This window comes from Micromys minutus, assembly GCF_963924665.1.
Source record: "Micromys minutus genome assembly, chromosome: 9".
Classification (NCBI taxonomy): Eukaryota; Metazoa; Chordata; class Mammalia; order Rodentia; family Muridae; genus Micromys; species Micromys minutus.
Genome location: NC_137978.1, coordinates 54,789,780 through 54,813,946, shown reverse-complemented (window position 1 = coordinate 54,813,946; position 24,167 = coordinate 54,789,780). Strand labels below are relative to the sequence as shown.

The 24,167-nt window shown below is 48.7% G+C and overlaps 1 protein-coding gene across 1 annotated transcript; it reads left to right on the top strand.

Moving 5' to 3' along the window:
• Nucleotides 1-23,451, top strand: FBLIM1 (filamin binding LIM protein 1). Its single transcript, XM_080921952.1, has 8 exons — nt 1-42; nt 468-732; nt 8,883-9,064; nt 9,517-9,634; nt 14,128-14,297; nt 15,837-16,015; nt 17,963-18,080; nt 21,554-23,451. The coding sequence occupies exons 2-8, from the start codon at nt 486-488 to the stop codon at nt 21,665-21,667; spliced, it is 1,128 nt and encodes a 375-aa protein (XP_080778078.1). The 5' UTR covers nt 1-42; nt 468-485; the 3' UTR covers nt 21,668-23,451.
• The last annotated feature ends 716 nt before the right edge of the window (nt 23,452-24,167 follow it).

Here is a 24,167-nt window from a genome sequence, read left to right as displayed (position 1 = left end):
AGCTGGCCTGAACTTTGGACCTTGTCTTCCAGTAGGAATCAGGTGAAGGAAGGGCCGTGGGCGGGTGTGAGGGCCTCTGCCTGTCACCTGCCTGGGTTGGGCTGTCAAGGAAGTATTCAGAGAAAATAGATCTGAATCCTGTAGGGCTGGCTGTCCTTTGCTCTGGAGCATTGGCTACTGGGAGGGGCCTTTGGTGTCTGTGGGCCCCTGTGACCTGGCCACCTGGCCTATCTGAAGGCCATCCTCTGCCCCTCCTACTTCCTCCTCTTTCCTTCCCTGCTTGCTGCAACCCAGGCTGGTCCAGACAACAGCATTCTCCTGCCCCAGTCCCTTCTCTGGTGGGGCCCGGTGTTTAGACTGAGCCCACCAGTACAGTGAGGTTGTCTTGTGGGAGAAGGGAGGCTCTGGGCAAACTCTTGGGTGGCCAGTGGAGTACCCTGTGATAAACTGAACCCCTCTCTTCCCAGTCCCAGCAGGAGCCGATCATGGCCTCCAAGCCCGAGAAGAGGGTAGCCTCCTCTGTCTTCATCACCCTGGCGCCCCCACGCCGAGACGTAGCAGTGACTGAGGAAGTGGGCCAGGCAGCTTGTGAGGCCCGACGTGCTCGGCCCTGGGAGACCCTTCCCACAAAGACACCTGGGGCTGCAGTGGGCAGGAGCCCCAAGACCTGGACGCCCTCTGGCAGGACCACTGCCTCTCTCCCTGAAGTGTCACCCAAGCTCTCCAATGGAGGTAAGAGAGTGTCCCTAAGGGGACAATGACAGAGCTAGCACCAAGGCAGGGAAGAAAGGGTGGGCTAGGGACTACTCTTTCATCCAGTGCCTTCTGTGCCAGGCCGACTCTGGAACTCCCTGCCTCTGCCTGAGTTCTGATTCTTCTCTCTCTCAGCTCTGGGATGTTGTAGGTCCCACAGCCTCCCTGTGCCTCGGCTTCTTAGCAGTAGAGACCCCTACAAAATATCACAGGAAAACTCCAGCGTATGATGGTAAAGATTAAGAGCATTAATACAGGACCAGCAAGATGGCTCAGCCTGTAAAAATGCTCACTGGGCAAGTGTGAGGACCTAAGTTCAATTCCCAGAACCTACCTAAAGGTGGAAAGACAGATCAACTCCTGCAAGTTGTCCTCTGACCACACACACACACACACACACACACACACACACACAGATATATACATGTGCATGGATGTGCATACACACACGGAAATATGCACACGGATACACCTGTGTACACAGACATATACATGTACATGGATACACACAGATACACACAAGTACACAGATAATCACATGTGCACACAGGCACACACACACACACAGAATTTATACATACACATGGACATGCATATACACACACGGAAATACACATGCACACAAATACACCCATGTTCACAAACATACATGTACAGTGGATACGCACAGAGATATACACATATATACATGGAGACACATGCACACAGATCCACATGCACATTCACACGTATACACACATGCACATGGATACACCTATGCACACACACACACACACACAGACAAGCACACTGATAAACATATACACAGATATGCCTGCGCACACACACTAAGTAAGTAAGACTTGACAAAAACACATCAAATGTCAAAAAAACAAGTATCACAATGGAGCCTGTTGCCATCAAGGTAGAGAAGTGACTGTTTTTGCAGCTCCTTGAGGTGGCTCCTCTGTGGCCCCAGCTCTATGAGGACGTGGAAACAGGTGCAAAGGCCGAGGCTCGAAGGGTCAGGAAAACATCTTACTCAGTGGACGTTGCTGCTGGCCTGCCGTGCGATTTCTTTCTTGCTGTGTGCAGGCGTACATGCGTGTGCAAGGAAATCAGTGTCACAGCTTGTCCGTGTTACCTCTCCTTCTAGTCCCCATGTGGGGTCTGGGGATTGAACTCCGGTCGCCAGACTTGGTAGAAAATGTCTTTCCCCACTGGGCCATCTCATTAGCTCTGGTACTGATTTTTAATTAAATTAAATTTATTTGTGTGTGTGTGTGTGTGTGTATGTGTGTGTGTGTGGCATATTAGTAAGGGTTTCTATTGCTGTGAGAAAACTCCACAGACCCAGCAACTCTCATAAAGGAAAACATTTAACTGAGGTTGGCTTACAGTCTCAGAGGTTCAGTCCATTACTGTCATGGCAGGAAGCCGGGTGGTGAACAGGCAGACTTGGTGCTGGGGAAGAAGCCGAGCCTCTACAAGGGGATCAGCAGGCAGCTGGAAGACATGAGCTTTGGAAACCTCAAAGCCCTCCCCCAGTGACTCACTTCCTCCAGCAAGGCCACGCCTCTTAATAGTGCTGATCCCTACAAGCCTATGGGAGCCATTTTCATCCAAACCATCACACTTATGGGTGAGAGGGCAGCCCAACCAAAACCGGAAAAGAGATAAGAAAGCTTCCACTGTGCGGGTCCCGGGGATCGAACTCTGGCTGTCAGGTTTGGGGGCAAGTATCCACTGAGCCCCCTCCTCTCCCTGCTTAGCTTGCATTCTTGCTGTCTCTCCTCAGCTCCCGCTCCCAGGAGTGAGACAGCAGGGAAAGGCCCCTGACTCATGAGTCTCCCAGAGCGAGGCTCCCAGGTTCCCACACTCCCACCTTCCATCACACCATCGTCACCTCTGGGCTTGTTCCAGCACAGCTGGACCCCACCTCAGCGCTGCAGTTGAGATTTTAATTTGCATTTTTCCTCCCCTTCTGGGTAGTAATTACACTTTGCGAATCTTTGTTAATATTTATCTGGCTGTCCTGGGAACTCTGTAGACCAGGGTCCCCTCAAACTTACGAGCTCTGCTTGCCTCGGGCTCCTGAGTGCTGGGGTTAAAGGTCACCTCCGCCCAGCATCTTTTAATTGACTTTTCTTTCTCTCTCCTCATCCTTTTCCAGTCTCTGGGTGGAGTCCAAGGTTGCTGAGCTTCAATGCCCCTCCTCAGCCGTATCTCAGGCTGGTGTTTACTGTAGCTCGGCTGCACCCCTGGCCCGGCCAGCCGGAAGCCCTCGCTTTCATCGCCAGACCTCAAAACCGAAAAAGCACACAAAACCAATTTCTCTTCCAAAGCATCTGTTTGCTTTTATATTTATTTTATTTTGACTTATAGATATGTGTCCTGTACGTGTGCTCACATGAGTGCAGGCGCTCGTGGGGGTGGGGGAGGGGCAGAGGTGGGCTTCTCTGGACCTGGAGTTACAGCTCTTTGTGAGCCTCTTAACTGGGGTGCTGGGAAACTGAGTTTGGGTCCTCTGCAATGGTGGTACTCGCTAACCACTGAGCCACCTCCCCAGCCCTCGTTTAAAAAAATAATTTTAAAAATGTATTTATCTTATGTGTATGGAAGGGTTTGCCTGTATGTTTGCCTGTGTCAGAAAAAGGGTAGTGGATGCCCTGGAGTTATAGACAGTTCTGAGCTACCATGTGGATCCTGGGAATTGAACCCCAGTCCTCTGGAAGATTAGCCAGTGCATTTTAACCATTGGGCCACCCCACCAGCCCCAGATTTGTTTTTATTTTTATTATATATGTGTACCTTTGCATGTGGTTTATATCTCTATGTGGTTTTGTGCAAGTGTGAGTGCAGTACCGCCAGGGGCCAGAAGAGGGCGCAGGATCTCCTGGAGCTGGGCTACAGTGGTTGTGAGCTGCCTGACATGGTGCTGGGAATTGAACTGGGGTCTTCTATAAGAGCAGTATATGATTCTTAACTGCTGAGTCTTCTCTCCAGTCCTCCAGCCGCATTTTTTTAAATTAATTTCTGATTACATTTATTGTATGTGTGCCATAGCATTTGTATGTGGAGGTCTAAGGACAGCTTATAGGAGTCAGTTCTTTCCACTAAGAATGGAACTCAGGCCCTCAAACTTGGCAGCAAGCCCCTCTACCCACTGAGCCATCTTACTAGCTCCGCAAAATACATTTTTATCGACCCACAGTAATTGTACATGTTTATGTGTATCTTAGTTAGGGTTTTACTGCTGTGAACAGACACCATGACCAAGGCAAGTCTTATAAAAAAAACTTTTATTTTTTTAAAGATTTGTTTATTTCATATATGTGAGTACACTGTCGCTGTCTTCAGACTCACCAGAAGAGGACATCAGATCCCATTACAGATGGTTGTGGACCACCATGTGGTTGCTGGGAATTGAACCCAGGACCTCTGGAAGAGCGGTCAGTGCTCTTAACCTCTGAGCCATCTTTCCAGCCCATAAAAGACATTTAATTGGGGCTGGCTTACAGGTTCAGAGGTTCAGTTCATTATCATCAAGGCAAGAACATGGCAGCATCCAGGCAGGCATGGTGTAGGAGGAGCTGAGAGTTCTACATCTTTATCTAAAGGCTGCTAGCAGATTACTGACTTCCAGGCAGCTAGGAGGAGGGTCTTAAGCCCACCCCCACAGTGACACACTTACTCCAACAAGGCCACACCTCCTAATAGTGCCACTCCCTGGCCCAGCGTATATAAATCATCACAGTATCTTTTATGGCTTGTGGGCAGCATGGCGTATCCCGGTCAGGGTAACTGGCATATCATTGCTCCAGATGCTTATTTCTTTGTGGTGGTAACATTCATAATCCTTTTTGCTATTTTGAAACATCCAGTTGACTGTTGTCAACTGCAGTAGGAGGCTCTTCTGCTGGGTGTGGTGGTAGAGACCTATTTTCCCAGCACTCAGGAGGCTTCGGATGGAGAAGCGGGAACTCCAGGCTAGCCTGGGCAACATGGTGGGAACCAGTCAGAGAAGGGGAGACAGGCTAGCCTGGGCAACGTGGTGGGAACCAGTCAGAGAAGGGGAGACGGGCTAGCCTGGGTAACATGGTGAGAACCAGTCAGAGAAGGGGAGACGGGCTAGCCTGGGCAACATGGTGGGAACCAGTCAGAGAAGGGGAGACGGATTCCTTGCTCCCTGTTAATGCTCTTCGGACAGGCGAGACTTCCGGCCTGACCAGCAGTGGGGAAATTACCAGAAGCTGGCTGTGTGTGTACAAGCGCCTCCCCCAGACCCCCATGATTCTGCGATTTAGTTTAGTCTAGAGCACACATCCATCTGTAAGGTCCCCTCAGCCCTGGGGTGGGCTAGGAAACCTGATGCCAGAGAGTGAAGAAAGACCTAGAACCCAGGTCTTCTGACTCTGGGAAATCTAGAACTTTCTATGCTTTGCCTTCATCCTTCCACGGCCATAACGCCCCCCCCTTTGTTTATGTGTATTCGTGGTGTGCATGTAGATACACACATACCACAGGTCAGAGGGCAAATTAGAGGAGCCTGTTCTCCTCGTCCATCCTTTGGGTCCTAAGGATCAAATTCAAGTTGATCAGGTTGTCAGGCCAGTCCCTTTACCCACTAAGTCTCCCATCCTCTTCCCTCCCCTCCCCACTTCCCCCTCCTCCTCTTCCTCGTTTGTTTGTTTGTCTGTTTCATAATATATAGACCAAGCTGGCCTGGAATTCACTGAGAGCCACCTGCTCTGCATCCCGCGCTCTGGGATTAAAGACCCATGACTGCCTCACTGGGCCACTATCAGCAATGCTTGTCCTGTACCTGACTGTGGACAGAATCCATTGGTGTTCCTTCCTGAAACACCTCGTGCCTTGGCCCCACCCCTACCTTGTCACCTCCTGGAAGGGAGCTGGAGCCCTCCTGGCTGCAGGGTCACAGAAGTGAACTTGGTAGTGACAGAGGTCCCTGAACAGTGGAAGGAGATATCTATGGCCGTGATGGCCAGCCCTGCCCCTCCCCCTCCCCTATCCCTCAGGAACACAGAAGCCTGAGCTCAATAACCAGGGCCTCACCTTCCTGTCTTGGCCTCCTCACAATCAGCTCTTGGGGGCCCACACTACCACACACACACACACACACACACACACACATACACACTCACAAAAAGGAACCCCCACTTACATGGGAGTAGGGAAAGCCTCACCTCTCCAGAATCAGTTTCAATGATCATAAGTTTTTGTTGCGGTAAATAATTGACCTGCAGCTACCAGTTTCAGCGTGTCACTCCACGTGCATCCGCTGGTTGCAGCGGGCCACTTAGCCAGAACCACTCACCCCAGCTGCTTCTCTACCAGACGAGATCTTAGCTCATATCCCCCACAGCCCGGTAAAATCATGACTCAACAATCAATTTATCAATCAGATTTATATGTTAAATTCTCAACCCACACTACATCCAAACAACAAATTCACTGCCAGTTAATAAAGATATAAACCGCCCACCTAGAGAAGATAAAACCCATCTAGTTCACCTTGACATGAGCCACCCTCCTCTGCCATCTCCAACTTGATTCTCTTCCTTCTTCCTCTCCCCCGCCTTCCAAAACCTTTGTCCCCGCCCCACTCTTTACTCTCTAAGCATGTATCACCTTGACATCAACCTACAAGTTTTAACATATTCCTTCCTTTCTTGACTCTTCTGTCTCACCAACTCAGATGCTGGGATCATAGGCAGGGTCATGTTGCCCATGCTGCCTTCCCCTGCCTCAGCTTCCAAGTGTTAGGATTACACATGTGTAGTTTTGTGGAATATTTGCTTGTTTGTTCTTTTCCTGGGGGTCTTTCTCGTAGGATGAATTTTGGGCTGAAAATTATTTTGCAGGGGGAAAAAATCCACAATTCTTTATTCATAGGCTGCCTTGGACACCTAGGTTCTGCAGTTGGGCCAACCCCGAACACTGAGGTGCAAATGTCTCTGGAGGCCTTTGGACAAAGTTCCAGGAATGGCATAGCTGGGTCACATGGAAGACCTATTGTTTTTCCTTGTATTTGAAGTTATTTATCATGTGTACATAGGATAAGGGTCAGGGACACATGCCCTGGGACTGTATGCACATCACAAGAGTCTTTTTTTTACCACAGGGGTTCCAGGGATGGAACTCAGATTTGGTAGCAAGCACCTTTACCCATTGAGCCATATTACTGGCCCAGTTGTTAGGGTTTTATTGTTGTTGTTTTTAAGATGTATTTATTTTATGTATGTGAGTACACTGTCCCTGTCTTCAGACACACCAGAAGAGGGCATCAGGTCCCATTACAGATGGTTGTGAGCCACCATGTGGTTGCTGGGAATTGAACTCAGGACCTCTGGAAGAACAGTCAGTGCTCTTAACCGCTGAGCCATCTGTCCAGCCCCTTTGTTGTTGTTTTTAGTTGATTTTTATCTTGCGTGTGTGTCTGTGTGTGTGTCTGTGTGTGTGTGTGTGTGTGTGTGTGTGTTTTGGTTTGTTTATATTTTAGTTTAGTTTAGTTTGTTTTTGAGACAGTATCTATTTACAACCCCCTGGCTGTCCTAAAACTTTTTCTGAAACCAGGAAGGTCTTGAACTCACAGAGATCCATCTGCTTCTGCCTCTGGGTGTCAGAATCAAAAGTGTGTAACACTACATATAGCTCTTGGTTTGTTTTAAAGACATGTTTATTTTTATTCATGCATATGTGTGCTTTGCCTGTACGTATGCCTAAAAGCTCTGGAAGCCAGAATTGGGCATTGGATCCTCTGGAATTACAGACACTTGTGAGTCGCCATGCGGATGTTAGGAACCCAACCTGAGTAATTTATAAGAACAGCAAGTGACAGGATATGGTTTCGGAACTTTCAGATTATAGAAGACGCTGCTCTAGTGGAAACAGGACCTCGCTTTGTCTTAAATCTCATAAAGATTTTTCAGGGAAGCTTTGGAGGACCAACCTTATATGAAAATCCTCATTACCAGTCTCCAAACATGCATCGGCGTGTCATAAGGTCCCTCACGCTGCAAAGTATAGAGAGAGAGACAGCAAGTCAAGATGTTCAAAAATTGAGGAAGAAAGAATCAAAGACTATTCTTTCCCATGATCCCACTGCAGACATGTTTCTTACACCAGCAGAGGCGAAACCAATAGAAATACAGTGGGTGAAACCAGAGCCAAAAGTAGACCTGGCAGCAAGAAAGAGAAGGATTTACAGAAGGCACCGGAAACTGCAGCAGAAGATGAGCAGAGGGAGTGCAAAATGAATTGGTGGATAACTATCTCTTTTAGCTACTGTGTATTTATTTTGTATTCCATGTGTAAATACTTTTAGTATACAGAACTAGATATGTCTAATTAGGGTACCATTTTTAAAAATTAAAATCTTTGAGTCAGTGTTGGCCTTTTTCTAAATAAGGCATCTTCAGAACTCACCAGCTTAAAAAAAAAAAAAAAAAAAGAACAGCAAATGCTCTTAACGGATGAGCCATCTCCAGCCCCCACTGTTAGGGTTTTGAGAAACTCCAGGATGACTTCCATAGTGGCTAACCTAGTTCACATCCCACCAGCGGTGTAGTTCACATCCCACCAGCGGTGTATAAGGCCCCCATCAGGGAGCTGGGGATGGCAGGGTCCCACTGTAATCCCTGCACCTAGGAGGCAGAGGCAGGTGGGTCTCTGTGAATTTGAGGCCTTCCTGTCTATAGAGTGAGTTCCAGGACAGGCAATGCTTTGTAAAGAGATTCCGTTCCCCTCTCCCCCCAAAAGGGAGGAGGGTGCCATCAGCCCAGCCCATGGCTGTTTTCTCAGCCTTGGCTACAGTCTACCATCCTGAAGGTGCCCATCATGTCTGAGCTCTGGCCTTGGGTGGAATGCTCAGTGTAGGCAAATCATCATCTGTCTGTTCCCCTGACAAGACCCTGACAAGGGCCTGAGGCTCACTTTTCAAAGAAACAATTTAAGAGTCAAAGAGTTGACACTCTCGCCTAAGGACCCACAGCAAATCAGGGACAGCAGTTCAGAGTGGACTGGAGCCAAACCTGAACTTTGACCCCCTGCTGCTTGGCCTTCTGGGTGAGTAGATCTGCCTTGCGCCTTGTGGGACTCTGGGCAACCCATCTCTTTTCCCACTGTAGGATGCTCTCCCCCACCTCCTTCCCTGAATGATGAGGACCTAGACCTCCCGCCTCCTCCACCACCCCCTTCTGCCTACCTGCCTCTCCCAGAAGAGGAACCTCCCATCTTGCCGGGCACATCACTCATTTCTGACTTGGAGCAACTGCACCTGCCCCCACCCCCACCTCCTCCCCTGCTACAGGTAAACTATAAGTGTCCCCAAGCCTCCTCAGCCCATGGGGAGGGAAGTGCCTTCCCAGCATTACTAAGGTGAGGTGCTTTGGTTCCTCCCGCTTGAAGGCAGTCTTCAAAGCCCTTCTGAGTCCCAAAGCTGGTAGAAACTATTTAAAATTTTCAGGGTCCCTGGTGAGACATGTCCACCAGCCCCTTTGTTCCTATGTTACCCTCTGCTCCAGGACGTGTCCTGGTTCTGACCCAAATCTCCATACTGCATAAGAAGCCAATCAATCCTGCCTTTCATAAAGGGGGTTGTCAACGTGGGTGGTGTGCTGGGTCAAGGTATCTGTCACCTCCAGCCGTTGTTGGTGACTGGGACACCTCATAGCAAGAATGTCCTTAGAAGCAGGAAGGATCTAGTGGGGTCCAGCCGACCTCTCTTCTATCTCTTCAATATGTACCCGTCACCCCCACCAGGTTCCATCAAAGGGATCCTCTGTCCAGCCTCAGCCTGGTCATGTCAGACCCTCGGAAGAGGAACTTCCCCCTCCTCCAGAAGAGCCTGTCACTCTTCCAGAGAGAGAAGCATCCACAGGTATGGCTGTGTGCTTATTCTCTGGGTCTCCTGGGGGTAAGAATGGGCTCTCTCACCAGAAGTGTGGGAGAGCAGGATCCCACCTGCTCACATGACAGGGACTGTCTTACTGTGTGTGGCCACTGAATCTCCATCACAGACATGTGCTTGCTTTCGGTTTCATTGGTGATGATGATTTTGAGACAGGGTCTCACATAGTCCAGGCTAGCCTTGAATTCGATATGTAGCCAAGGATGATCTCTTTCTCCACCTGCCTCACCCCTTGAGTGCTAGGGTTACAGGTGTGTGCCACTGGTTCACAGTGCTGCAGAGAAGCCAGCGTTTCATCCACAGCCGAACTACATCCCTAACCTTTGTTTCTTTTTTTGTTTTTTTGTTTCTTCCTTCCTTTCTTTCTTCCTTCCTTTCTTTCTTCCTTCCTTTCTTCCTTCCTTCCTTTCTTTCTTCCTTTCTTCCTTCCTTCCTTTCTTTCTTTCTTCCTTCCGTTTTTCCTTCTTTCCTTTCTTCCTTCCTTTTTTCTTTCTTCCTTTCTTTCTTTCTTTCTTCCTTTCTTTCTTCCTTTCGTTTTTCCTTCCTTCCTTTCTTCCTTCCTTCCTTCCTTCCTTTCTTTTTTCCTTCCTTCCTTTCTGTCTTTCTTTTTCTTTCTTCCTTCCTTCCTTCCTTTCTTTCTTTCTTTCTTCCTTCCTTCCTTCCTTTCTTTCTTCCTTCCTTTCTTCCTTCCTTCCTTTCTTCCTTCCTTTCTTCCTTTCTTTCTTTCTTTCTTCCTTTCTTCCTTTCTTTCTTTCTTTCTTCCTTTCTTCCTTCCTTTCTTTCTTTCTTCCTTCCTTCCTTCCTTCCTTCCTTCCTTCCTTTCTTTCTTTCTTTCTTTCTTTCTTTCTTTCTTTCTTTCACTCTGTAGTCCTGGACGAACATCCCTAACCCATGTCTGCCTGTGATCTCATTGTAGCCAAATCTAGACTTCAACTTGAAATCCTCCTGCCTCAGCCTCCCGACTGTCAAGATTGCAAACATGGTCCTTTAAAAAATATATTTTTCTACCCCTGCTCCTGCCCAGCACTTGTGAGGCAGAGGCAGGCAGATCTCTGTGAGTTGAAGGCCAGACTGGTCTTCATAGAGAGTTCCTGGACAGCCAGGGTTACCTTGTCTTGAAACATCATCAACAACAAAAAGATTCTTTTTCTGAGTCAGGACCTCACTCTATAGCCGGCACTTGGAGCTCACTATGAAGACAAGCCGGCTTCAAAGTTGAAGTAATTCCACTGCCTCAGCCTCAGTGCTGAGATTACAGATATGAACAACTGTGTGTGCCTTGTTTTTGTTTTCTTTAATTCTTTATTTGTTGGTGGGGAGTAGGGGATGTAACAAGAAGGCTCAGAGGGTAAAGGCACTTGTCACCAAGACTAGTTAGTAACTTCACTTCTGTCTGTAAGTCCCGTGTGGTGGACCAGACTCTCAGACCTTCTTCCCCTGATCTCCACTCAAGGCGTACACACAACACACACACACACACACACACACACACAACATCTCTCCATCCCTAAAAGTTATTTTCTTATTTGTTTATTTAGTACCAGGGTGTATGATGCAGGAGGATTAGAAGTTCTAGGTCATCTTCAGCTACGTAGTAAGTTGGGGGCTAACCTAGGCTACAAATTATGTCGTCTCAAAAAAAAAAAAAACCAAACAAACAAACAAACAAAAAAACAAGTCCGGGATGAAGAGATGGCTCAGCGGTTAAGAGCACTGACTGCTCTTCCAGAGGTTCTGAGTTCAAATCCCAGCAACCACACGGCGGCTCACAACCATCTGTAACGAGATCTGATGCCCTCTTCTGGTGTTTCTAAAGACAGCTACAGTGTACTTGTATATAATAAATAATCTCTAAAAAAAAAACAAAAGCCAACCAAGCACATGTGCCATGTGGTGTCACACGCCTTTAGTCCCAGCATTTGTGAGTTCAAGGCCAGACTGGTCTACACAGCAAGTTCCGTGCCAGCTAGGGGTTACACAGTGAGATCTTGTTTCTTCCTCCAGACCACCCTGAACCCTGACACACACACAAATAAAAACAGTTTCTAATTTTGCCTTTTGAACTTTGAGGCTGTTCTTCATTGCTGGTTTTTTCAGGCGTCTCTGAGCCGGTTTCCCATCAGAATATGCAGCGGCTCCTAGCCCCCCATACCTCCTCTCACTTCGCTCCCCCCCCCTTAAGGCTGTGTGGCAGTCCCCAGCAGGAACTGGTGTGATGGATTACACAGCCTTCTCCTGGATTTGTAGATGGTTGCTTACTGTAAATGCACTGAGCTATGAGTCACCTTACCGGGTTATTTTACTGTGTGTCGGGTTTTCTGGGGGTAAATTCCTAGAAGAGGAAGTAACCTACAAAAAGGCTGGTTTTTATTTTTAGTGTTGCATTTCTGTCAAATCACCTTCCTTAGTCACCCCAGCCTACGTGCATCCAACAGCAGGTTCCAGCTATTTTCTAGAAGGTTCTATAGCACTATGTGCCTTGTTTAATTTAGCCACAAAACGCTTACTCAGAGCCCTGCCCCAGGCATTGAAGACACAGTCAATCCCTCCTTCCTGGGCCGCTAGGGAGACGGAGGGCGAATGTTCTAAGTTTGTTTGCTTATCTCTTTGACTTAAGTGGATTGTAGGTATCTTTTGGCTACTTTGTGGCTTCCTCTTTCTCCCCCCCCCCCCCCGCCCCTTTCTCCACCCTTTCAACCCCCTAATGCTGGGTGGAGGAGAAAGGAAAGAGATCTCCGAATAAAGTCAAGGGTGAGAAAGGGGTGACATTATTGTTAGATTACTTTCCACTGATTAGTGACTCTGAGTTCCTTGGGGCAAGTTGACCTTCACCGTCAGGATCTCCAGTTGCTTCTTGTTTTTTTGTCTGCTTGTCTCTGTTTTGTTTTGCTTTTGTGGGGCCCTAGCATTTATAGTCCCCCTGAACAGTCCCCTGCATAGATACTATCTGCAGCTGGCCAAATCACACATCTGCTAGAGCTCAAGGCGAATCATAGTCAGCTGCTGTGGTCAGTCGAAGGACACCTGAAGTCAAAATGAAAACACATTCCCCCGGCTGGAGAGACGGCCCAGCAGTTAAGAGCACTCAGGAGGCCCTGAGTTCAAATCCCAGCAACCACATGGTGGCTCACAGCCATCTATAATGAGATCTGATGCCTTCTTCTGGTGTGTCTAAAGACAGTGATAGTGTGTGTACTCATATACATTACTTATATACATTTAATAATAATAATGATGATGATGATGATAATAGGGTACATTCTTACAGAGTAGCCCAGGCTAGCTTGGCACTCTGTCCTTCTGAATCAGCCTTCAGAGTGCTAGGATACAGGTCTGAGCCACCACACCCAGCATCAAAATTTCTTAGGGTTTTTGTTGTTGATGTTTTGTTTTTTTTTTAAAGTCTGTTTTAGCCAGATATGGTGGTGTGTACCTTTCATCTTAGCACTCAAAGAGACACAGGCAGGATCTCCAGTTTTGAGACCATCCTGGTCTCCAGAGCAATTTTTGTCGTTTTGGTTTTAGTTTTTAGACAGGGTTTCTTGTGTAGCCCTGGCTATCCTGGAACTCACCTTGTAGACCAAGGCTGGCCTTGAACTCAGAGATCTGTCTGCCTCTGCCTCCCAGATGTTGAGAGTAAAGGTGTGTGTGACCATTGCCCGACTAAGCCCAACTATTTATTATTTTGAATTATGTGTATATGTGTGTGTCTGAGTGGGTGTGTGCACATGGATGTACTCTCCTCAGAGACCAGACGAGGATGCCTGGACTTACCGGAAGTTGTGAGCTGACTAATGTGGGCAGTAGGAATTGAACTCAGGTCCTCTGTGAAGCAGTTTGTGTTCTTAAGTGGATGAGCCATTTCTTCAGCTCCTCTCCTTGCATTTTGTGACTCTTTGATTTTTTTTTGCAGTTTGTGCATAAAGATCTTGACAGATCAGGTTCATCAGAGTATTGATATCACCACGGTCCCCCTGTACCCTTCCTGATAAGCTCAAGGCCAACTCTGCTTTCTTTTCTCTTCTCTGTCTCTCTCTGTTTCTCTCCCCGCCCCTCCCCCCTGCAATCCTCACACCCTCCCCCTTGTTCTGTAGACCAGGCTAGCCTGGGATAATACATGTATATCACCAGCTGTGCATAGTGGCAAATTATCTCTAAGTTGGAGGCCAGCCTGGTCTAACTAGTGAATTCCAGGACACCCAAGGCTACATCGTGAGACCCGGCTCTGAAAATAACAAAAAAGGTGTGTGTCCTGGCACTCGGCCCAATGCTGTCCTTGACTTTAGCTTCCCAAACGCTGTTCACTCTCCTTCCTGAGACCGGTTGTAATAAATAAACCCTCTTCTTCATTTATCAGTGGATGAAGCCTCTGAGGCTAGGCCCTGGACACACTGGGGCTTCCTATTCTGGGTGGTGAGTGGGTACTGCCTTCCTGCTGACAGCCCGTGTCTCCCCTACCCCAGATGTCTGTGGTTTCTGTCACAAGCCCGTGTCCCCTCGAGAGCTGGCTGTTGAGGCCATGAAGAGGCAGTACCACGCCCAGTGTTTCACCTGCCGCACCTGCCGCCGCCAGCTGGCTGGGCAGAGATTCTACCAGAAGGATGGGCGCCCCCTGTGCGAACCCTGCTACCAGGTACTCCCCTGCATGTAGCTCCTAGGTTGCACCCACTGATCGTGTAGCATCGGATCCCTGATGGACCTCCTAAGAGGTTAGACACCACGAACCCATTTCACAGCCCAGGACGCCGAGACTCGGAAAGGAGAAAACTCAACCAAGCAGGATTAGGTTCCTGCGGCTGCTATAATGCACGCGTCCGCTTCCACGGCAACAGCGATGACAAAAGGATGTTTTTGGTTGAGAGGTTCCAGGTCGTAGTAAGATGCCCTTGCCAATTTGAGCCTGTGGTGAGGCAGTGCGTCACAGCGTGGGCTTCTGGGAGGACAAACTGGCTCCCTCATGGCCAGCAAATAACAAAGAGAAAGGGACAGTTCCATACTGGTAACAGGGACCGCCATTAGGTCCCGCCTCCCATGGCTCCCTCGCCTCCCAACAGCGCCCCCTGGAGCCCAGGCCTCATGGGCTGACGGAGAGCATTCAGTGGCTTCAAACAATCAACATTTCTTTCGCATAGTTTTGGGGCTATCAGTTCAAAAATCAATTTCCTTGACTGCTCAAATCAAGAGACCCCCTTCTCAGTCCTCCAGCTCTAGAAGAGACTTAGTTTTCTTTGCTTGACTTTTTTTAAAAAAGATTTATTTATTTATTATATATAAGCGCACTGTAGCCATCTTCAGACACACCAGAAGAGGGCATCAGATCCCATTACAGATGGTTGTGAGCCACCATGTGGTTGCTGGGATTTGAACTTAGGACCTTTGGAAGAGCAGTCTCTTAGCCACTGAGCCATCCCTCCAGCTCAGTTCTTGGCTTTTTAAGGTTTCTCTGTTTAGCCCTGGCTGTCCTGGAACTCTCTTTGTAGACCAGGCTGGCCTTGAACTCACAGATTCGCCTGCCTCTGCCTCCCGGGTGCTGGGATTAAAGGCATGTGCCACCTCGCCAGGCCTCTTTTGGGGATATTAAGATTGACACAGAAGGGTGATGTTGAACTCCTGACCTTCTCTTCCCTACTTTTGAGTAATGAGTCAGCTATGATGGTGTCCATGTATTCTCAGCATTCAGAAAGCTGAGGCAGGAGGATGAGAGTTCAAGGATCCTGGGTTATAGAGGCAGATTCTGCCTCAAAAAAATAAAATTTATTTTTAGATATCATTCATCAGAAGTGGTGTTGAACATGCAAGGATTTGTTAAGAGGAAGGGAATGATATATGGTAACCTGTGCCTGAAATCTAAATACTTGTGGGTTTGTGGGTGGAGGCTGGAGATTCAGGAGTTCAAAGTCATACTTAACTACATAGTCTAACCTGGGCTACATGACGTAACTGTCTCAAAACCAGCCCGCCAAAAGTGTGAATGTGTGTGTGTGTGTGTGTGAGTGTGTGTGTGTGTGTGAAATTTTTGTTAATAGTCCCCAGGCTGAGCACACACTTCAGTGGCAGGGGTGCTTACCTGGCACACAAAAGGCCTCGATTTCAGTCCCTAGTACTGAAGTAATAGAGAAAGAAGGGAGGGCTGGCGACTCCTCATGGCTCAGGCACGTGGTTTTCTGCCCAGGAAACTCTGGAGAAGTGCGGTAAGTGTGGAGAGATTGTTCAAGATCACGTGATCCGGGCCCTGGGCAAGGCCTTCCACCCACCCTGCTTCACTTGTGTGACCTGTGCCCGGTGCATCAGCGACGAGAGCTTCGCTCTGGACAACCAGAACCAGGTGTACTGCTTGGCTGACTTCTACAGGTAGGACGGACACTGGGCGGGGCTTCGGGAACGGGGAAGGCAGGGCCGGGCTCTGGCGGGGTGGCAGGGTCAGGTCAGCTTTCTACAGCTCCTTTGCTGACAGAAGCCGGTTAGCGTCCCCACCTAGTTCACAGGGCATCTGCTGGAGGCACTGAGTCCCGACACACTCCTCATGTGGAATCCTCAGACATAATTTTCTTTCTCTTTTCCTTCTTTCTTTCTTTCCTTCTTTCTTTCTTTCTGTAACAGCCCTGGCTCTTGAGGAATGCCACGCACCTAATCTTCAGACATTTTTAAGAAGATTTATTTATTATATATAAGTACACTGTAGCTGTCTTCAGACACACCAGAAGAGGGCATCAGATCTCATTACAGATGGTTGTGAGCCACCACATGGTTGCTGGGATTTGAACTCAGGACCTCTGGAAGAGCAGTCAGTGCTCTTAGCCACTGAGCCGTCTCTCCAGCCCATCCTCAGACTTTTCATCGTTAGGGAGTACAATGAAAGAGTGCGTTTTAGCAGAAGGAGAAACTGAGGCACACACTTTCTGGGTGGATTGAAGCTTTCATTTAAGGATTTGATTCAGGAGCCGGGAAGCAGCTCAGTTGGTAGAGGGCCTGCCTAACATGTTCTGGGTTTGATTTCCCAGCACCGTTATGCTGAGGTGAAACACACCCATAACCCCAGCATTCCAGAGGATCAGACGCTTAAGTCATCCTTAGCTACCCTATCAAGTTCAAGGCTAGCCTGGGCTATATGAGACCCTGACTCAAGAAAAATTACAGGCCCTGGAGAGAAGATGGCTCAGGGGTTAAGAGCACTGGCTGTTAACCAGAAGACCGGGATTCAATCCCAGCACCCACCTGACAGCTCACAACTGTCTGTAACTCCAGTTCCAGATGATCTGAAACCCTCACACAGACACATGCAGGCAAAAACACCAGTGTAGGTGAAATTTTAAAAAATAAATAAGGCTGGAGAGATGGCTCAGAGGTTAAGAGCACTGACTGCTCTTCCAGAGGCCCTGAGTTCAAATCCCAGCAACCACATGGTGGCTCACAACCACCTGTAATGAGATCCGATGCCTTCTTCTGGTGTGTCTGAAGACAGCTACAGTGTATATAGAATAAATAAGTAAATATTTAAAAAATAAATAAAAACTTGGAAAAAATAAGATTTATAGGAATATAAGAGGACTTGATTTGGGGCCTTGGCCATGTCCCCTCCCCTACACACACACACACACACACACACACACACACACACACACACACGGGAGACTACTCATGTTTGTCTTGTTTCCCTCTGGTCAACCTAGACTATAAAGTCCTGTCTGAATATAAGAGGACTTGATTTGGGGCCTTGGCCATGTCCCCTCCCCTACACACACACACACACACACACACACACACACGGGAGACTACTCATGTTTGTCTTGTTTCCCTCTGGTCAACCTAGACTATAAAGTCCTGTCTGGAAAGATAAGCGAACAGCAGCTCTCGGAAGGCAGAGGCAGGCCAATCCCTGTGAATTCCAAGCCAGCCTGCTCTGAATAACAGGCTAGCCATTGCTACAGTTTCTGCCACAGAATAAAGTAAACAAAACATACACAAACAGGGCTGCCAAGATGGCTCAGCGGATAAAGATGCTTTGCCACCAAGCCGGATCCCCTCCCAGTTCGATCCCTGGGACCCATAAGGTGGAAGGAGCTTACTGACTCCTTCATGTTGTCCTTAGACTTCCAAAGACAACTAAGTAAATACGCTAAACGTTTTAAAACTTTTAAAATGTCTTCCGGGAAGGGTGGACATCATTGGTTGCCCCAGATGCGGTCGCCTAGCAACCTCAAGGTTGGAAGCACTCCGGGGCGGTGCTCAGCCAGATGATTTCTTTGTTAGCCTGAGTAGCTAGCTGACTTTCCTGGGTGTGTGCTCCCCCTCCTCTAGGAAATTCGCCCCTGTGTGCAGCATCTGTGAGAATCCCATCATCCCCCGAGACGGGAAGGACGCCTTCAAAATTGAGTGCATGGGAAGGAATTTCCACGAAAACTGTTACCGTTGTGAGGTGAGTGGAGCTGAGGTGGTTAGAGGGCAGTGGCCAAGGACAGCCCTGTTCAGTTCACTGCCCTCGGCAGAGGGAAAGATGGAGATAAAAAAACATGTGGCCAGCGGGGCCATGATGGCGCACGCCTTTAATCCCAGTCCTCCAGAGATAGAGAGGCAAATGGATCTCTGATTTCGGGGCCAGCCTGGTCTACAGAGAGAGCTCCAGGACAGCCAGGGCTACACAGAGAAATCAACCCTGTCTCAGAAAACAGAAACAAACCAACCACACTTGGCTGTATATCAGAGTTCATTGTGCCCTCACATCGCTTCCTGTGGAAAGAGACTGTGTTCCAGAATGGCGGGTGGTGACAGCATCGTTAGCAAATGATAGCCCTGGGCTATCACTCTACCTCCTGGTCCTGCCTTTAATTTCTTTTCTGAATCTGGCACAGCACACGGGCACAGATGGCTCAGGTTTACATCTTTAGGAACACCAAAAGTAAGCCCCATTGTGGGAGGGGCATACTGTCCCAAGAAGGTTCCTGGTTGACCTGGCATGGGTCATAATCAATAACAGATTGGTTGAGGGAAAGATCTGTCGTTAAGGGAAATCAATGCAGGAACCTGGAGCAGAAACCATGAAAGAATGCTGCCTACTGGCTCCAAACCCTCTTTCTCAGGCATCTGTTCTGTTCAGGGAGATTTCTTAGACAGCCCGGGGGGGGGGGGGGGGGGGAAATCCCCTGCCTCAGGATGCCACTGTCTGCGGTGAGCTGAGCTCTCTTACATCAATTAGCAATCAAGAGAACGTCCCCACAGACATGCCATGGGCTGATCTGATCTGAGCAGTCCCCCAGTTGAGACTCCCACAGATAACTCTGAGCTGTCTCAAGTCGGCAGCTGAAGCTAACACAGGGCTCTTCTGAGCCTATCACAGGGCTGGGAGCTGATGTGTTAGGATTGACAGCCCCTACATTCAGAGAGAAAGGGATGCTGGGTAGGCTCAACCCTTTGTGAGTGCCAGAATAAACAGGTATGAGTGGGCTTTAGGGGCCGGTGAGATGGCTTAGTGGGCAAAGGGGCTTTCCACCAAGCCTGACTACCTAAATTCAATCCCCGGGACCCACAAGGTAGGATAAAAGAACCAAGTTTGGGGCTGGAGAGACGGCTCAGTGGTTAGAGCTCTGGCTGCTCTTCCAGAGGTCCTGAGTTCAATTCCAAGCAACCACGGGGTGGGTCACAGCCATCTGTCATGGGATCTGGTGCCCTCTTCTGGCACACAGGTGCATATGCAGATAGAGCACTCATACACAAAATATAATCTTTAAAAAGAAGGACAGAACCAACTTCTGCAGGGTGTTCTCTGGCATCTACTCACACTGCTGTAGCACAATCGGGCCCGCAAGTGAATAAATGAATAATAAGACATTTTAAGTAAGTGGGCTTTGGAGGGAACGGGAAGTAGAAAACACAGTGTACAAAAACAATTCTTACAGCAGGGAGTGGGGTCTATGACTGTAATCCCAGCTATGGGGACGCTCATAGGAGGACTGGAGTGTAAGGGCAGCCTAGAACACACAGTGACACCCTTCCTGAGGGAAAGAGGAGAGGAAGGTCCCTTCTTCTTCCATGGGACCCCATTGATAAGTTTACCAATTGCACAGAGAGGGAAAAAGTCTAGTAAGAGGAAAGACCAAAACAACAACCACAACAACAGTCACTGTAAGTATAAAGACCCAAGTTCGAATCCCCAGAGCCCATCTAAAAGCTAGGCACATACCTGTGATCCTGAGGGGACTGGCTGCTCTCTGGAGCTTTGGCTGGCCAGCTCACCCCACTTGATGAAGTTCCAGGCAGTTCTCGGGCTGTGTGCACACACAGGCACGCATGAACACACATGTACACACAAGGCAGGGAGGGAGGGAGAGGGGAGACAGAGGAAGTTGGAGGTGACCCGCCCTTAGAACAGACTCAGAAAATGGAAGGTTCTAGTTGTGTGGGGGGTGCAGAAGGCCTAAGGGGTGGGAGATGATGGTAAGAAGAGGAAGGGGAGGGTCTGGTAAGCACTTTGGGCTGTGGGAAGGAACTGGCTGGGCCGGGATGGGAGGCTGCTTAGAACTAGTACAGGAAATGTCAGACAGCGCTCACACAGGGGCCTGTGATCAGAACAGGGTGGCCGTGACTACAGCTTTTTATTTTTCAAGTCGGAGTTCCTCTGTGTAACCTTGGCTGTCCTGGAACTCATGCTATATATAGACCAGGCTGGCCTTGAGCTCACAGAGATCTGCCTGCCTCTTTCTGCCTCCTGGGTTCTGGGGTTAAAGGTGTGCACTGCCACCAGCACCCAGCCATTTTGAAGTTCTTAATCTTGGGACTGGATTCTTTCCTCCTGCCTGGACCCTGCAGGTGTTATCCTCGGTCCAGCGGTGGGGCTCCCAGAATTCCCCCTCCCACTTCCTCCCCACCACTGCCACGGGTGGTAGTTTTTCTGTGTGTCACCTGCATGGAAAGTCCCAGGGCAGGGCCTCTCGGCCAGCCAGTGAGTAATTCTAAACATTTATTCACTTGTGTTTGTTTGAAAAGATAATGCAGAGTCGGGAGGACCTTGGGAGAGAGGTTGGTTCCTTTCCCTGGTCTCTGACTTTGTCAGTTAGAGTTCAAGGTCTATCCAGATGATAATGTATCTTGAAACAGGAGCAATGAGGAAGATTAAGTGCTGTTAACAGCACCCCCAGAACCCCGATAGAGTCCTCTGGTACCAGGCCTTCGTAAAAGCCTGACTAAGCAAGTAACCCCCACTTTCTGCCCAAGGTAACATTGACTGAGGCTGCCTGGTAAGTCAGGATTTGAATCCCAGGAAGTTGCATTTCAGTAGGGGCTGCATTTAACCCTGTCTTAAACTGACCCTTAGAAACAAACAAACACCCCCCACAGTCGTAAACCTCAAATTATAGCAGAACAGAGCTGGGTTCCAATTTTCCCAAGAAAATACACCTTACCTTATTAAATCACAACAGTCTTGGGAGATGGTTTATTGTCTCCGTAGAAGTTGAAAACAAGTGCTCGCTTCGGCAGCACATATACTAAAATTGGAACGATACAGAGAAGATTAGCATGGCCCCTGCGCAAGGATGACACGCAAATTCGTGAAGCGTTCCATATTTAAAAAAAAAAAAAAAAAGAAGTTGAAAACAAAACCCTGAGGCTGGCCTGGTGGCATATACCTGTCACCCTAGTGCTGGGAGCCTGAAGTGGGAAAATCAGAGTTCAGCCAACCCGGGATAGACTGAGTTTGCCCAGAATACACAGAGGGAGTCTCAAAACAAAGCCGAGCTGGTGGTAGCATCAGGAGTTCAAAGTCATCCTTGGCTACGTAGTTTAAAGCCAGCTTCAGCTGTAATTGAAGAGGAAGAGAAGCTGTAGCCCCCCTGGGAAAGCTTGGTACTGGCGGGATCCAGACCTGGAGACACCCACATGTTTCTGTACCCCCAGGACTGCAGTGTTCTTCTCTCTGTGGAACCTACCGACCAAGGCTGCTACCCGCTCAATGACCACCTCTTCTGCAAGCCCTGTCACATGAAGCGGAGTGCCGCTGGGTGCTGCTGAAGAGTCCCAATGGCCGGCCCTTCCCTGACTTGGTTTCCCTTCCCGACCTTTCTTACATACTTTCCTGTTGAGCCTCACTGGCCACTAGCATACTGCTCAGCCCATAGTGTCTGAATGCGTGAGCCTGAGACACTTCGGTATGGCCTCCAGGTACACAGCACCCTCCAGACTGCCAACTCCTCTCTCCCTCCACTGACCAGGAGGACCCTCACCACCAGAGTGGGACCCTGGTCCATCCCCAGTGCTGGCCCTGATATGTTTGTGCAGACAAGTCCCAGGATGTTGCCTATGTCTTGGACCATGATGCTTAGCTGCCTAGCAGAAGGTGCTGAGACCTCAGCTTAGAGTGTAGAGCTGAGTTGTGTGACGGGCGCCCGCCCAGCCACTTTAAAAAGTGCTTTTGGAAAGTTTATAAATTTGTGCTGGCCATGGTAGCGCACACCTTTAATCCTAGCACTCGAGAGGCAGAGGCAACTGGATTTCTGTGTTCCAGGCTAGTCTGATCTACGGAGTGGGTTCTGTTTAAATTATATTTTCTTTTCTTTTCTTTTTTGGTGGGTTAAAAATCAGTAAATATCTTCCCTTGGTTTGGGGGCTGACCAGATGGCTCAGTGATTAAGAGGGCTTGCTCCTCTTACAGAGGACCAGAGTCCCCTTTCCCAGCATCCCCTTGGAGGCTCTTAACTACAGGTCCTGTAACTCCAGTTCCAGGAGATCTGGCGCCCTCTACTGGACTCCTTAGAACCTGAATGCACGTGGTGTACATACACTCAGGCACACACACACACACACACACACACACACACATTAAACAAAAAATCTTTAGCCAGGTCTAATGGCACATACCTTTAATCCCAGTACTTAGGAGGCAGAGGCACATTTATCTATGCATCTGAAGGCAGCCAGAGCTACAGTCTTTAAAAACAAAAGCAAGCCAAACAAAAGAACTGACCGGGGTTTGGTGGTGCACACCTGTGGTCCCAGTGCTTGGGAAATTGACAGAAACTTGAGACCTGTTTGGTCTTCGTAGAATTCCAGATCCATCTGTCTAGGCAGCATTCTGAGGCTCTGTCTCAGAAGCTCCGTCTCAGAAATAAACAAACAAACAAGCCATAAATACATAGGAATGTGAGGTAGAGGTGCCGCCCTCCTGCCTCTGGGACTCCTGCTGACTTGGAGCTGGGCTCAGGATGAGAGGAAGGATGGTGAGCAGCCTCCACCTGCTTCCAGACCCTGCTGTGAGCTTTTGTGAGTGTCTCAAACTGGATTAAGTGCCTTTGATTTGCTAGGGAGCAAATTTGAGGCTGAGTTTCCTCCCTCCAGACTTCAGACTTCACTGAGGCTGAGGCCTCTACAAGTCACACACACACACACACACACACACACACACACACACCCTGAAATGAGGCCAGGAAATGTCACATCTCTGGTCTCCCATTTGTATCTCTCAGCCCCCACTTCAGCTTTACAACTTGGCTGCCTATAGCCACTGACTCTGCGAGGCCACACCTAGAACATTCTTCCTTTTAAAGAAATTCACTTTAGGGCTGGCAAGATGACTCCTCTGGTAGAGGCCCTTGCCTCCAAGTCTGATGACCGGAGTTCTAGCTCTGGGACCCACGCGGAGGGAGAGAACCAATTCCTGTGAGTTGCCCTCTGGTTTACACATGGATACCAAGATATACATCTGTGCACACATGCACACACATCTAATAGAGATAATATGTAAAGTAGAAAAAAAAATCACTTTTGTGCTTTTAACTTCTGAGGTGCACATAGAGAAATTAAACGTATTTTCCTTGCTTGCTTCTTGTTTTTCTCTGGGGTGGGGGGAGTTGGTCGTTGTTATTTGGGGTTTTGTTTGAGTGAGATAGGGTCTTGGGGATCCCAGGCTGGCCTTGAACTACCTATATAGTCCAGGATTGCCTTGACTTTATAACCTTTGTCTCCACTTCCTGTACTCCGGGATTGTGTTTCTAGGAATCAATCCCAGAGCTACATGAGGCTCAAATATATGGCAGGTGGGGGTGTAGCCCAGTGATTTGAGTACATTTAGCACTTGAGACACTGGCTTCTATCCCCAGCACCAAAACAAAATATATGTGAATTAAGGGGATAAAGATAAGATCGTGACGTGCATCAGGGCTCCTGCAAGGGACACACGTTCCCCACATAGGGGCCCTGGGAAACCAGCCAGTAGTCTGCAACCGTCAAGGCCGATGTGGCGTAGAGCCGCTAGGGGGCAGCATGAGCCAGCGAGTTGATACCCGGCGCTAAGGTTCTCTGACTTCTCACCGGCTTCTCGCTGTGTGGGGTGCGAAGAATGCTCTCTTTGGGCATGTTCACCTGCAGAGGCAGAGAGAGAAAACATCGCAGAAGAGTGACGTGGTCCAGAAACTTTTCCACCTATCTCAGGAATGCGTCCTCTCCGAAGGAGACCTGCAGCCGGAGATTAAGCCCCTCTCTGGCCCAAACTCTCACCTACTAGGAGGGGACGCCC

Coding starts and splice junctions, on each gene's coding strand:
- FBLIM1 (XM_080921952.1), top strand. CDS start 486: ATGGCCTCCAAGCCCGAGAAGAGGGTAGCCTCCTCTGTCTTCATCACC. Junction 9,635..14,127: donor AGAGAGAGAAGCATCCACAG/GTATGGCTGTGT, acceptor CCCCTACCCCAG/ATGTCTGTGGTTTCTGTCAC. Junction 18,081..21,553: donor AAAACTGTTACCGTTGTGAG/GTGAGTGGAGCT, acceptor CTGTACCCCCAG/GACTGCAGTGTTCTTCTCTC.